Source organism: Dermacentor albipictus, chromosome 1 (assembly GCF_038994185.2).
Source record: "Dermacentor albipictus isolate Rhodes 1998 colony chromosome 1, USDA_Dalb.pri_finalv2, whole genome shotgun sequence".
NCBI lineage: Eukaryota > Metazoa > Arthropoda > Arachnida > Ixodida > Ixodidae > Dermacentor > Dermacentor albipictus.
The window spans coordinates 441,696,215-441,711,384 of record NC_091821.1 but is presented as its reverse complement, the minus strand read 5'-3'; the positions used below and the strand labels follow the sequence as shown (position 1 = coordinate 441,711,384).

Below are 15,170 nucleotides of genomic sequence, written 5' to 3'. Positions count from 1 at the left end.
GTTCTACTCCAATAAACGCAACATTACCAACTCCAGTGTGGGGCAGTCCTTCAGCCAGTGCAGAACTCTTTCTGTACATGCCTGTCAGTTCTGTCATTTTTCCAGCATTGTAGTACAAGATTTGTTAAACTGGTTTCGCAGAATATGAGCAGTATACTCTTAAATTAGCTGTTTATTTGTATACACAAGTTCAGGTCCTCAGTTTGGTTGCATGACAAATCGCCATACCTCAATAGATAAAAGAAAAAATGTTATTAGAGTTTAATAAAATCCAAACAGTAATAATCACAACAATATAATGACATACATTTCTTTTGGTACGTATACAGCCCATGTCTTGGCACTGTATAAATTCAACTATACATCGCAAGTACTGTGTCCTGACCACTATTATTCACATGTGTAAAACCATCACAGCAATTCTTCAAAAAATATCACAGTGATTAGTGAAATACATTTTGTAACTGCTTTACATGAGCATAATGTATACAAATGGTCCCTGTGTACCTACACACGACTAGTGCCACCCGAGTACTATTACTCACAGGTGTAAAACCAACAAAGCAGTTCTTTAAAAATATCACAGCACTTAGTGACGTACATGCTGTAACTCCCTTGTATGCTTAATACAAACAAGTGAGCACACAGAAAGATAGCAGTGCGCCTACATGGAAATACCACCGCCTCAATACTAATTCACAAGTGTACAACCAACGAAGCAGTTCTTTAAAGATTATCACAATGCTTAGTGACATACAATTTGTAACTAGCTTATATAAGATTTATACAAACATGAGAACATACCCAAAGCTATCGGTGCACCTACATGGAAGTGCGGCCATCTGAACACTATTATTTGCAAGTGTAAGCTCAACAGAACAGTTCGTTATAGTGACGCCCATTTTGTAACTGCCTTATACAAGCTTAGTGCAAGCACAAGAATGCGGAAAAAATAAATTAAAAACTTGCTCTATGAATACACAAACAGATCAACACAAATGGTAAACACCGCTTTGAAGACACGTGACCAAAGCGCAAGTGCTGTGCCGGTTGAAACTGCCATCCACAAAAGCATTGAGCAATGCTTCAACCACACGCAATAAAGTGCTGAAAGACTGCATCTGTAACGTACCTATTTTAATTCAAATTTCTTGAATATAGGGCTCTCTTGGAGATAAGGCATCTGATCCAACTGACCTGATTTTACACCTGCTAAATACATACAATGCACTCAGATATAACTGGTAATAATAATTATAAGGCATTTAAAAACTTGATAGTATGATGAAGATGCACGACTAGAAAAGTTCTGTCGCCCTCGTACTTGTTAAAAAGGTGTAAGTACGACACATGTTCTTTTTTTCCGCAATTTTTGCATTAATGGACACCCGGGAACCTCGAACCCACAAAAGAAGAAAATACTGCTGTGTTAATAGTGTTGTGAATAATTTTTTGTGAAAGCTTTTTACAGACAAGTTGCAGTCTCGTTTCTGGAGGTTGAGCTGTATCATGCAAAATAACATGGAAAGTGGTCACATGGGAGCATGACACTATGCCATAATGTTCGTTTCAGTTGACTCTCTTGCCCTACAAGTCAGTGCTCACTGTGACCAGTGATGGAACAGCAGTGTCTGTGTGATTTTCATCACACTTCTGTCCCATGCCATCTTTACCAGAGTTGGCGGCACATAGATACCCAAATTTCGATAGTGTTGCTTTCTCAGGTGGTTGTTTTTGATTTGCTCAATATCAGTTGGCACTTCAGCTGCATCAAACTTCTTTTTTACCTCTTCAACAACAACATAAACAACAATCTTATGACACCTGTGTTGTCCTTCTAGTTGCCTACAAAGACCAGTTAATCTAGCAACAACACTGACAGTCTCTACTATCTTCTAATGGGGAAGAGGTGTGTCCCACCATGTGTTCCACGTTGTTGTCGCTATGTGGGCTGGCTGGGGAGGCAACAACTGTAATATGTTTGCATATTTTAAAGTGATGCTTGTACTGTGTTATAACACCTAACTTAGTCTCGCACTTGCTGCACAAGAACACTGGCTCACAGTCATGGTGAAAAGCTTTTGTATGTTGAGCAAATGCACTACAAAAAAAGTCACAGTGATAGCACACATGTTGCTCTACCAGGCCTGGTGCGGTTCCTTCTGACACTGCTGCTGATGCTGACACACTGCTGCTTGCCTCGTACACTGTTGCAGCTGCAGTAGACATGGTCGTCTCTGTATCTATTGCTGCCGTGCCACCTGTCATGGTAACTTCAGGTGGTATCGGGCTCACTTCTGCAACAGAGATGTGGTTTGCCCCTTGAGAGCTCTCGTCATCAGGGCCAATAATTTCGTAGGCATTGTCTCCTGCATCGAAGAACCAATAAGAACAGCCTGAATTAATAAACATAGCTCTAAGAAGTACGGACATCAAAACTTAACCACAAGCTTTGCACATCAGTGACCAGGCTTAAGGAATAATACTTGCAGGAGGAGTTACACAATTGTGTGCGTACATTACAGTTAAGCCTCATTAGAAGAGATACTCAAGAGGCACGGGAAACATGTCTCTCGAAACCAAAAATTTTAAAACACTGAGGAGCCAGACTAGGTCAGCTTATTATGCATCATCACTAAAGTATGTTTAGATATATCTGAAGGAATAATTGCTCAGGGTGGCTTGAAGGGCCCCTAAACCACTTGACATTTTTTGAACATTTCAAGTAAACATGCGCATCAAAATCACAATGGCGTCACAATTGACGACGCCAAACGCCACAGTGCGTAGCACTGTGGGAGCACCACAATATGACGAAAACGACCCCATGCGCCTGTCTGGACCTATCCTGCACCCCCCAGTTTGTCCTGACATCATCAGGCTGTCTCTGATGATGTCACCAGTTTCCAGTGCTGTCGATTGGTCGAACGAAAGTGTACGACTGCCGGCGAGGCCTGCAAGCAAATGCACACTCCTTCCTCGTCGCGTTGCTCGCGATGCCATTGTGGGCAGCCAATGGGGGCAAAGAACAGAAATGCCAACGGAAGGGTCTCCCTATGAGGCTCTTCAACTAGAGTCACCATACAGTTCCATTGTATTGGCAAGGTCATTAGCGCCACCCCTCGCAGGATGACGGGCCTGCGCGGCAGCAACAGAGATCGTTGGTGATGGCCTGTCCCGTAACATTTGGAGGTGTACTAGGCGAGGAAAAGACGATACTGTCCAGATGGCGTGTACCAGATGAAAGAGTAAAATGAGCGGGGACTACTTTTCGATAATCAAACACGTAGCTCCACTATTACTGCACCGTTTTGAAAAATTCTCGTGGCTACGTGTTCGTTGCCTTAACATGTACAACTGCAACACCGCAACTGAATTTCAACCTCGGTGGTTTAGGGGCCCTTTAAAGAAGACATTCACAGCTTTTTAGTGACTGTAGATTGTGTTAGCTTCCTCCCTAACTTCTGGAAGTTAAACACTTCACTTTGCAAGCCTTGTTGCTCGCAGTGCCTTTGAGGTGCTCTTAGACGCTCGTCAGCTTCAACTGTCGACACTTTCTGCCCTGCACTGTCCTCGTTGCCCTCCTTTTCTAGTTCATGCTAAAGAGACATGCACACTTGAACTGTGTGAGGATTGCATGATCTTTACGCCCTTCGGAGCACACAAGGTGCATGAAGTGAATGTGTCTGGGTTGTGTCCCTTCGAAGTAGTGAATACTTAAAAAGTCGTTAGTAACAAAGGTGACTCTTGTGTACAGTGTTGTTAATGTGGCAAACCAACCAAACCTTTTTCAGATGTCTCTTACAACCAAGTGTATCTTGTAATGAGATTCTACTGTACTGAATATTTTTCATCTATGGATCATCTGCATGTACATATAGTCACAAAGACATGCTGTGTGGAATGGCGAATTAGGAAAAAGCTCGTACTCTTACTTTTTGTCCCTAACATAAGCAGCTGATAATATGATAAAAAGCAGGTAATGAGGCAAGCATGGAACATAATCCTTCAGCTCTAAACAGTTTTTTGGGCCCGCATCATTCCCTCATGACATAAGGAAACAACTTGATTGCAGTAATGGCTGCATGTGATCTGAGTTTATTGAAACAAACAATACGTAAGGTTGCCCTGTATGTAATTTTATCAGTGCTTTTTAGATGTCCTGCTGGCAATCCTGGCTGCACAATGTTTCTCATGCTTTTTGGCACGATTCCTTTATTTTCCACTCCACTCCTTTTTCTGGTTTTATCCCCTTTCCCTTCCCCCTTGCATAAAATAGCACACCTGAAGTATCAAACCTGTTGAATTATTGTGTGTATCATACCTGTTAACATGCGGGCTTCTCTCTGGTCTGTGTTGTATTTTTGCGCTGTACAAGTCAATTCGAAATGAAAGATAGAATATCCCTGATTTTAGTTTAATTGTATGTGTGTGTATATATATATATATATATATATGTCTCTCTCATGTTTTGAAATATATGTACATTCAGGAGTGCCTGCATGCTCTTCTCCCCTGCTCCAGTGACGAAAAGGAGAGCCTTTTTATGTAGCATAGTAAAACATTCACATGTTTTCGCTGTGCCCATTACATCACTTATCATATGGATCTGTCACAATACAGAGTAGCAGTGGTCTATAATACTAACTCATCCCAACAAAACTATAGATTAGCACATACCGACATGCTGTGAAACAGCTGTTGCAAAGCCGCTGGTGCTGGCAATTTCCGCAGCACTGCAGTGGTACAGCCGAGTGCCACCTGTATAGTGACAAATGCACATGCATGTTAGCAACTCACTAGTTGCTGATGGTTTCATAAGCTTTACACTACACAATAAAGTAATCTAGACAACTTTGTTGGAACAAATACACATAATTAGGACACCACTTAAAGACTAAAACGATTAATTGCCCCCAATCTCTCTCACTAAGGGATGGATGATACTACTGAAACATCGGTGGAGAGCTCAGATTAACACAGTCCATAAAGGACAAGCTTTCTTTGAGGAAAACAGTTATAACAGCGGTTAGTTTTCTTGATCATCTTATGTGCTAGCTTTGATTTAAATGTCATGCAGTACTATAAAATATGAAGTGCCGCATTTCTAGCAGCAGAAGGCGTCATCAGCCTCATGGTACAACTGATTTTTGCACTGTTTGTGTCAGTGAGCCGACACATACAAAGAAAACCGAATTCACACATACATATACAGTTCCAAGTGCACTCCTCCTTCTGAAAACGCAGCCGCCAGTTACAATGCTGCTGAAAGGAAAGGTTATATAGAGTGCGAGACTGCATGGAACTACCACTTATGACTGTAAGTGTATGATCTGCTGATTGGAGAGGTAGTCACATGCTATTTCTAGTCTCTTTTGGAAGCATTACTAAAGGATGAAATAAAATCTATTCATAAGTCATGAATTTCACGCATCCACGGTTTGGTTAAATAACTTGGGAGAAAAAGGCATGTTTACCTGGAAGAGCAACCTTTTTTTCCTGCTGCAAAATTTTCCTTCGAATTAATGAAATAACTTTACAGCGTCATAATATATTGTGTTTCTCGCAACTACTTCCCAGCAGTGGCGAGTTACAGTGTTTATATCTGACTCATTGGGCGACAATACTGCCAAACACAACTGCTTCACGAACACGAGAACACGTCCCTCGCAGAGAATAGCAACCATATATGCCTCTGTGAGACATGATCGCACCTTTGTGGTCAAAATGTACATTAGAAGACACCACCATCTGATTAAAAAAAAAAGCTTTAGTACAAGGCAGCAGCCAACTGCATAATGTGAAATTCCAACTGATGTCCACTTACTGATGGCCTGTGTTCGAGTCACTTCTGGCAGTTGACTGGGTGCTGAGAAATGCACGTCCTGGGTTGTCCCTACAAAACAGACAGGGTTATGTCAAATGTTGAAAATATATATACACCGGCATTTCATAAGTTGCAAAACAAATGAGTAAACTAATAAACTGTAATGTAAACAGAGTACACATAAGATAGGCTGTCAACTGGTAATGCATTACGTGAAAAACCTAATGCATAGGAAAGACTATATCTATACACACGAAGCTGACGCACAATTTAATTCACTCTAGGTTTTTCCGTGCAGTATATTCAAATTATTATGTCTAGTGGTTAGAGCAAAATTAGTGTAAATTACGCACTAAATTATGTACCCTAGAAAACTTTTCTTCAGTATGCACCTGTATGTACTTCGAATGAGTAGCGTTGTAAAATTTACGTACATAGTATTTAACATGGTTGCTGAACACGGATTTCCTTTGCCCTGTGTCGTGTACAGTGAGCTACATATATCTGCCTCCCCACCCCCCCCCCCCTTTTTGTACTAGCCATACTGCGTGCCATTGCACTTATACGCACGTCAATAAACCTTACGACACAGAAATAAAAAAAAGCGCCAATCACCCATGCCTGCATGTTGTAGTGGGCCTAACCTAACCAAGCATGGGCTGTTGCTTTTTATAGTAAACACAGGCACCGTGCTCATTGCAAGTATGTATCATGTCACTAAGCAAATACGCAATTTCATTGTACCACTATTTTTTTATCACATGGATGTATCTGTTGAGAGGCAAGACAAAAAGCAGTCACTTCTCAGAACTAATCAGCTTTTTTAAAACACATTTCTAACTTTTCAATGACACTTGCTGCTATGTGTTTGTCTCCAGAGAACATACTTGATTTGACTTTCCAATCGGAGACATTACATAAGTATACCATGTTAAGATGACTGCCTGGAGCACGTGAGAATTTTCATCTTGGTGTAACATACTGTATCTTCATTTTGGTTACATTTGGTCAAATGGTACACCCAATATACCCACATACTAGTTTTCTTGTCCAAATTGCATGGCAATGTATTTTGATTTTTTGGCATTGGTTCCTCTGCACTACGCTCCACTGGCTCTTTCACATCCTCGTGTTCTTGCAGCTGCCTTCTTGAGTTATATAAAGCGGGTGCCTGAAAAATATCATATGCAAAAGTCAACACAAGGGCATGGTGCAAAACAACATCAAGACAGTAAAGGCCATGGCAATAAAAGAAAGTCTTAGCTCTTAGTCTTCTTAGTGAAATGCATGCAAAACATCCAAATGACTGCAACAGTCAACTGCTAAATTAACTTCAATTTTAGATTTACACAAAAAAGAAATAACGGACAGTTCATCCTCGTTCGGCACGAATGTTAAAATACTCCTGCTAATGAATAGAATATTGGTCATTTTCAGACATCATAGGTCTGCCATGAGCCTGGTGTATCGCAAACACCATTTGTGACACATCCTAAGCACGTGCCCAGTGTGCCCCCCGCACCATCCCTGGTTGTGCCACTGCTGAAGCCATAATTTGAGGATTATAGCTGCAAACATGATGCTCAGTAGGGATGAAAATATTGTCCTTCAGTTCAATGGATATATGGATGTTCCTATAAAAAAGGGCAACGAGGCTTGTTATGGCAAGCTTACCCACATTTCAATACTAACAAGAAAGTTCACTGCGGCCTGCATCTAAGCTTACTAAAAAGCATGAACTTATTTTCATGTATGAGGTGCACAATGGAGTTCATTTTTGACAGACCCGACTACTGCTGCAGTTTGAAATCTAGCATTTTAGATTCTTGAAGGCATGTAAAAGTTGCAGTTAAACCGCAGTAATTGGTTTATTACACCAACCTATTGTTCTGTGTACGACAGACTGGTTACACGGAATTAAAGCAACTGCTAAGAGATTTATTAGCAACGGGCGCGAACGGGTAGCTGTCACAAGCGTTCGGCGAAAGACAGCAACCACGAGCTCATGCCGGTAGCGATGGTCCTGTGGCGCAGGCGGCTACTCTTCTTCGTTACAATCGCCCTCCGCAGAAAAAGGCGCCATCCTGGCGGCTCAAGGCGAAGAGACTACTATTGGGTCGTAGTACGGCTTAAGGCGAGAGACGTGGACAAGTTCGCGGCCGCGATGGCGTAGGTCCGTCGATGGCGTGAGGGGCTCTACGATGTAATTGACGGAGGACGTTTGCTCGAGAACGCGGTAGGGTCCTAGGTACTTTGCGACAAGTTTTGAGGAGAGGCCGGGTGTAGTAGCGGGTACCCGAAGCCATACGAGAGAGCCAGGCAAAAAAGTTGGTGCAGAACGGCCGGCAGGTTGACGGGATTGCTGCTGCCACTGGTCCTCGGTGGAAAAAGAGCGGGCAAGCTGGCGGCATTCCTCAGCATGACGAGCAGCTTCAGATAGCGGAGTACTTTCGGACGCGTCAGGTGTATATGACAGAATAGTATCGAGAGTAGTAGAAGGTTCTCGTCCGTATAGGAGAAAGTAAGGGGAAAAACCAGTAGTTGCCTGGGTCGCAGTATTGTACGCATACGTCACGAAAGGGAGAACTTGGTCCCAGTTTGAATGATCAGAGGCGACGTACATGGAGAGCATATCGCCAAGAGTACGGTTGAAGCGCTCGGTCATGCCGTTAGTTTGCGGATGGTACGCTGTACTGGTGCGGTGAACGATTCGGCATTCGTCGAGTAGTGCCTTCAAAGCATCGGAAAGAAAGGCGCGGCCTCTGTCGCTCAGAAGTTCGCGAGGGGCACCGTGGCGAAGAACGAAATGTCGTAATAGGAACGATGCAACGTCGCGGGCGGTGGCAGTCGGCAGAGCAGCTGTTTCAGCATAGCGGGTTAAGTGATCCACTGCAACAATAATCCAGCGGTTGCCTGCTGGTGTGGAGGGTAGCGGTCCGTAGATGTCTATGCCAACACGATCAAAAGGCCGACGAGGGCAGGGAAGGGGTTGTGACGGGTAGACTTGTCCGGGAGGTAATTTTCGGCGTTGGCACGGAGCGCAGGAGCGAATGAACTTTCTGACGTAGTTATACATGCCTCGCCAATAAAATCGGATGCGTAGTCGAGCATAGGTCTTGAAGAGGCCGGCATGTGCGCACTGAGGGTCTGCGTGGAGAGCGTCGCAGATAAGGTCACGGAGATGGCGGGGTATCACGAGAAGCCACTTGCGACCGTCAGAGAGGTAATTACGACGATAAAGAAGGCCGTCGCGAATGCAGAAGTGGGTAGCCTGGCGGCGAAGAGCGCGCAATGGTGATGAGGTGGATGGATCAGAAAGGATGCTGATGAGAGCACTGATCCAGGGATCCTTGCGCTGCTCCGACGGCATGTTGCGCAGTGCATGAGATGGAACTGTAGGCTCAAGGGCGGATAGGCAAGCGCAGTCAGCGGAGACCGGTGAGCGAGAAAGGGCGTCAGCGTCCGTGTGTTTGCGGCCGGAACGGTAGAGGACGCGGATGTCGTATTCCTGTAGCTTAAGGGCCCAGCGAGCAAGTCGGCCAGATGGGTCCTTAAGGGTAGACAGCCAACAAAGGGCGTGATGGTCAGTGATGACATCGAAAGGGTGACCATACAAATAAGGACGGAATTTTCCAAGGGCCCAAATAATGGCTAAACACTCTTTCTCTGTAACAGAGTAATTAGCCTCGGCCTTTGTCAGGGTTCGGCTCGCGTAGGCAACGACATATTCATCAAAGCCCGCTTTTCGTTGTGCGAGTACGGCGCCAAGTCCGATGCCGCTGGCATCGGTGTGGACCTCTGTGGGCGCTGCAGGATCGAAGTGGCGGAGGATAGGTGGCGAGGTTAGCAGGCGGCGTAATTTCGTGAAGGCGTCATCACAGGCGGGCGACCAAGCGGAAAGTTCTTTGTCGCCACTTAGAAGGGCTGTCAGGGGTGCACTTATGGAAGCGAAATTTCGAATGAAACGTCGGAAGTATGAGCATAAACCAAGAAAACTTTGAAGCTCTTTTAACTTCTTTGGTTGCGGAAAGTCGGTGACAGCGCGGAGCTTGGCTGGATCCGGAAGGACGCCGTCTCGTGATACAACATGGCCAAGAATAGGGAGCTTTCGGGCACCAAAACGACATTTTTTTAAGTTAAGTTGAAGTCCCGCGACAGTAAGGCATTTGAGAACTTGCTCGAGACGGCTGAGATGGGTTTGGAAATCAGCGGAAAAGACAACTACGTCATCCAGGTAGCATAAACATGTGTTCCATTTGAGGCCGCGTAAAATATTATCCATCATTCTCTCAAAAGTGGCGGGAGCATTGCACAGGCCGAAAGGCATTACGATGAATTCGTACAATCCGTCAGGTGTCACAAATGCTGTTTTAGGTCGATCAGATGGTGCCAAGGGGACTTGCCAGTATCCGGAACGTAAATCCAGCGAAGAAAAGAATTCAGCTCCCTGCAAACAGTCGAGGGCGTCGTCGATGCGCGGTAACGGGTAAACGTCCTTGCGCGTTATCTTGTTCAGACGTCGGTAGTCGACGCAGAATCGAATAGAGCCATCCTTTTTCTTAACGAGGACGACCGGTGATGCCCAGGGACTGTTGGAAGGCTGCACAACGCCACGCTTGAGCATGTCAGCAACCTGGTGGTCAATGACACGGCGCTCAGAGGCGGAAACTCGGTAAGGGCGCTGCCGTAAAGGTGCGTGACTGCCGGTATCTATTTGGTGAAAAACGGTCGATGTGCGGCCCAAACCGGAAGCATGGCTGTCGAAAGAAGCGCGGAACCTCTGCAGGAGAGCAATAAGCTGGCTTCGTTCTGAAGATGACGTGCCATCGTCGATGGAGCAGTGGAAAGCGTCGAGGAGTGACTGATCAACCGCAGAGTCACAAGTAAGTGCGCCAAGGCCCGCAGAAGTAGAAACGGCAGGAGTGTCAAAGATGCAAAAGGTGTCGACTGGTTGAACAAGGCCTAGGCATTCACCATGAGATAAAGCTAAAGGGCAGGCTGTGGGATTGTCGACGACCATTTTCGTGACGCCATTGCGAAGAGTAAGGAGAGCAAAGGGCAGCGGAGAACATCGGCGGCGAATGAACAGCTCAGAGGGCGTAAAGAAAACAGTGGCATCAGAAATAGCGGCGCACGACACAGGCACAAGCAGGGAAGAGCGTGGAGGGACGGAATTGTCTTCGGAAACAAACAGTTTAACACTGGAAGGGTCGTTGTCGATAGGCTCGACGTCTGGAAGTGCAGAAAGTTCGAGTTCGGCGTGACAACAGTCAATAACGGCGTTATTATTTGCAAGGAAGTCCCAGCCTAATATGATGTCATGGGAACAAGTGGGCAGCACGACGAATTCGACGGTATACAGTAGACCTTGAATGAAGACGCGAGCAGTACAGGCAGCGAGAGGCGTTATATTTTGAGCGTTCGCGGTTCGAAGGGAGAAGTCGGAGAGAGGCGTCAAAACCTTTCGTAGTGTGCGGCAGAGTTCGGCGGAAATTACGGATACGGCGGCTCCTGTATCTACAAGCGCCAGGACGGCGATTCCTTCGACAGAGACTTCGATGACGTTGGCTGGAGAGGGACGAGGACTTGGGCATTGCGACGTGGACGCAGTTCGTGCCTCGGGAACTGCGGCCATCAGTTTTCCTGCTCGGTGGACACGGGACGACGCCGCATCGGAGAAAGCGAGCGACGGCGGGGAGATGGTGAGCGGCGAGTAGAGGCGGTTGGGCGGTCAGGGGAAAAGGAAGAAGTAGGAAGGCTGGAAGGCGACGAGGAAAACGGAGCGGGGAAAGGTGGCGCCCGCCGGATGTTCTGAAGAGGAGGCATGCCACGACGACAATGGCGCGCCACGTGACCAGCACCGCCGCAAGCAAAACATATTGGGCGGTCATCGAAGGTGCGCCACTGGTGGGGGTAAGGTCCGAGTCGCGGTTGAGCATTCGGAAAAGGCTGTCGGTCGGGCAGCGGCATAGGAGGAAAATGCCGGCGGTCGTGAAGCGGCATAGATGGCGGCAAAAATGTCGGTGGTCGATGCATAGAGGGCGGCAGGGGCGCTTGTGGACGAGATCGGGAAACTGCTTCAGCGTATGTGAGAGGAGCCGTGACTGGTGGCTGCTCAACGGCTGGAGGAACGGCTTGAGAGACTTGTTCTTGAATGAAGTCGCGGATCGTAGGATGCAAAGCAGGGGGTGGTTCCTGGACAGAAGATATCAACGATAGCTGGCGGGCGACCTCTGCGCGAACGAATTCCTGGATTTTGATGAAGAGAGTAGCATGGTTGTAGTCGTCGACCCCAAGGCTGGATAGAGAGTCGGCGGGCGGGGTGGGACGTCGGGTGTGAAGCCGTTGCCTGCGCAACTCGTCGTAACTCTGGCACAATTCGATGACTTCAGCGACAGAGTGAGGACTCTTCGATAATAACATTTGAAATGCGTCGTCCTGAATACCCTTCATTATATGTTTGATCTTCTCCTCCTCTGACATTGACGCATTCACCCGTTTGCAAAGGTCGACAATGTCCTCAATGTAGCTCGTGAAGTTTTCTCCGGTCTCTTGGGAACGTGTGCGCAAACGTTGTTCTGCACGAAGCTTTCTTACTGCAGGCCGACCAAAAACTTGGGTAAAGTTGGTCTTGAAGACCAACCACGAAGTGAGGTCGGCTTCATGGTTGAGAAACCATAGTTTCGCAACGTCCGTAAGATAAAAGGCGACGTTTCTCAACTTGGTAACGTCGTCCCACTGGTTATGGGCACTCACTCGCTCATAAGACGAGATCCAATCTTCAACGTCTTTGTCATCTGTGCCGGAGAAGATAGGGGGATCTCGCTGACGCAAGGCACCGGCACAAACCAAGGTGGCCGGCGCCGTTGGAGGAGCTGGAGGAGTGCGTGCGTCGTCGGGCATGATGGGGGGTAGAGTGCGACTCCGAAGTTCCAGGGTGGTCGAAACCCAGCACGTCCACCACTTGCTAAGAGATTTATTAGCAACGGGCGCGAACGGGTAGCTGTCACAAGCGTTCGGCGAAAGACAGCAACCACGAGCTCATGCCGGTAGCGATGGTGCTGTGGCGCAGGCGGCTACTCTTCTTCGTTACACAACATTTTATTTTCATATTTTATTTCTCTACTAAAAATATTAAAGCGATAAACACATTTTGATCTGCCATGCAATAGCAAAATGCACACATTACGCTTGTAACCCCCAAAGGAAGGCTGATTTAGCTATTCATATGACATAACTCTGACACGCCAACTCATATTAGCAAATGCACAGGCATGTCCAAAACAATAAGCGTATGCAAAGCGCCCTCGCAATTGTAATTCCACACAGCAGCCGTTATATTCGATGCCGATGCATAACTAGCTGCTCGACAATTCACCGAGTTCGTAGACATGAGCATCCTTTCAGTTTCGCACCATGCACGAAAACCGCAACAGGAGAGAAAACCAGACCTACCTATAACCACACCATTTTAATACATGAGCAAAAACAGTTCAGTCTTAGGGATAAACACTGTGAGAGCGATTTAGTGCGCGACGGCGATGAGCGACAAAACGGGCCGTCGCTTGAACAGATGGCTTGGTTCTGGAAATCTAGCAGTCATCGCTCGTTGCCTGAAAGTGCTATGAGCGACTAGCCAATAGCACGAAGCCGGAACTAGATGTACTACATACATCGCTCAAATACTACCGATTGTAGCGCGGAACGAGCAAATGATTCAATTTTTATACGTGCAAGGATAAGAACCTACGGCAAGACCTCCGGAAATATTTTATGCTACTTTTTAAGTAAAATACATCAACGTAAATTACTAAAGCACGCGTCACGCGTGATTGCAGCCCTCATGCCGGCAACACCGGGGAGGCGTCGCTCAATATCGTCGCTCGCACGGAGTACGACTTGTAGGCGACGAGCGAACGCGACAGCCATCTCCATCGCGTCGCTTGTAGCTGCCGCGCGCAAGATCGCTTATATGGGGTTCATACTTTTTTCAGCATAAAACATGGATTCCTCATGCGTTTTCAGTAAGTTCAAGATAACGCGCCCAACTGACCTCTTGCAGCATGCAGCTGAATGCCTGCGGCAAAGTTTCTAACTAGCACTGGTGCTGCACGTAACTTCAGTGGTCGCAGTTTCCCCCTGCGCGAGACACCGTCAAGCGCGCGGTTTATTTATAAAAAAAGCATGCTGCCAGCAAAATGACGCCTTCTGTTATGTGATTCCTTAGTTCAACAGCGTTCCGTACACAGTAGACTGCTAAACTGAATAAATTCAAACAAACAAAACGCACGCTAATAACGCTCCGCATAGGCTCGGAATCACGGGCTGGTGAACGAACCATTTTAAGCGTCCTCTCGCCTGGCGTCTTATTGAACATACCATAGTTCTGGTAGCGTTTGCGATCTTTAAAACTCTTACGGACAACGGCAACGTGATAAAATCACATGCAGTTATCGCGACGACTGGCTTTTTCGATTGACATGGAGAGACACAGCGCGTATGCCTAGTCCTTTGTCAATCGCGTCGGCTAAGCGCAGCGACGACTTCCTGGCGATAGCATGACATATACGTAGAATGTGCACCTAAGTTAGAATTCACTTACCGTGGAGGATTTGCTGTTATATCCAAGGCATGACGAACGACTGTCGTGTTTTCGTAGCGACGCGAGATGGCTGACATACGATCTCCTTTGGCTGGGCTTCGCAGCGGCGGTGCAGCTCTCTGTAGGGATCACCTTTCTCCGGCGCTGTGTTGTTCCGCGATCTTGAGCGCGCGCGCGCGGTGGAGCAAATCCGAGTGAAAAAGTAGAGCGCTCGCTACGCGTTCCTTTGAACTGCGGCGGTCTGTTCTCTTAGAAGCAACTGCATGTAATAAAGCCACAATTAGGTTTCTGGCCTCCTGTAACAAAATCCCGCCGGACAGATGTCCTATTCTGCCGTCTAAGAATAGGACACACTTTTGGCACACATAACTTCTTACACACGGGAAACGAGCCTCCAACCTGTGGTAGATGCGGGGAGAGGCTGACCGTCCTCCACGTCCTACTGGAGTGTCGGGAAGCCGAATCCGAAAGAAAAAAAAACATTTTCTCTTAGCATACGGGCACCACATCCCCCTTCATCCTGTTATGTTACTTGGCCCAGAACCACTCTTTGACATCAACACCGTCCTAGGTTTTTTGAAAGATGTTGTGTTGCATGTTATTAGCCCCACACGTTCGTAGCGCTTCCTCTCTTCAGAGGACGCCGCTGCGATAATTATTTTGAATAGCACATGCCTCTAGGCCCTTGTGGTTCAAGGGCTCTGGCGAGGCAGTAGTGCTGTAAGCAATTTAACATCTCGC

General features: G+C 46.7%; 1 protein-coding gene across 1 annotated transcript; it reads right to left on the bottom strand.

The window, feature by feature from the left end:
- Window positions 1-246: 246 nt before the first annotated feature.
- LOC135903088 (uncharacterized) lies at window positions 247-14,524 on the bottom strand. The gene is made up of 5 exons (XM_065433471.2): window positions 14,430-14,524; window positions 6,866-6,998; window positions 5,828-5,896; window positions 4,681-4,761; window positions 247-2,369 (listed from the first exon to the last, which is right to left on the bottom strand). The coding sequence occupies exons 2-5, from the start codon at window positions 6,912-6,914 to the stop codon at window positions 1,864-1,866; spliced, it is 705 nt and encodes a 234-aa protein (XP_065289543.2). The 5' UTR covers window positions 6,915-6,998; window positions 14,430-14,524; the 3' UTR covers window positions 247-1,863.
- Between the last annotated feature and the right edge of the window lie 646 nt (window positions 14,525-15,170).

Excerpts from the sequence above, each read along its gene's own strand:
- LOC135903088 (XM_065433471.2), bottom strand. The coding sequence starts at position 6,914 with ATGCCAAAAAATCAAAATACATTGCCATGCAATTTGGACAAGAAAACT. Across the intron at positions 4,762-5,827 it reads GACTCGAACACAGGCCATCA|GTGGCACTCGGCTGTACCAC; the intron begins GTAAGTGGACAT and ends GTCACTATACAG. Across the intron at positions 2,370-4,680 it reads AGCTGTTTCACAGCATGTCG|GAGACAATGCCTACGAAATT; the intron begins GTATGTGCTAAT and ends TCTTCGATGCAG.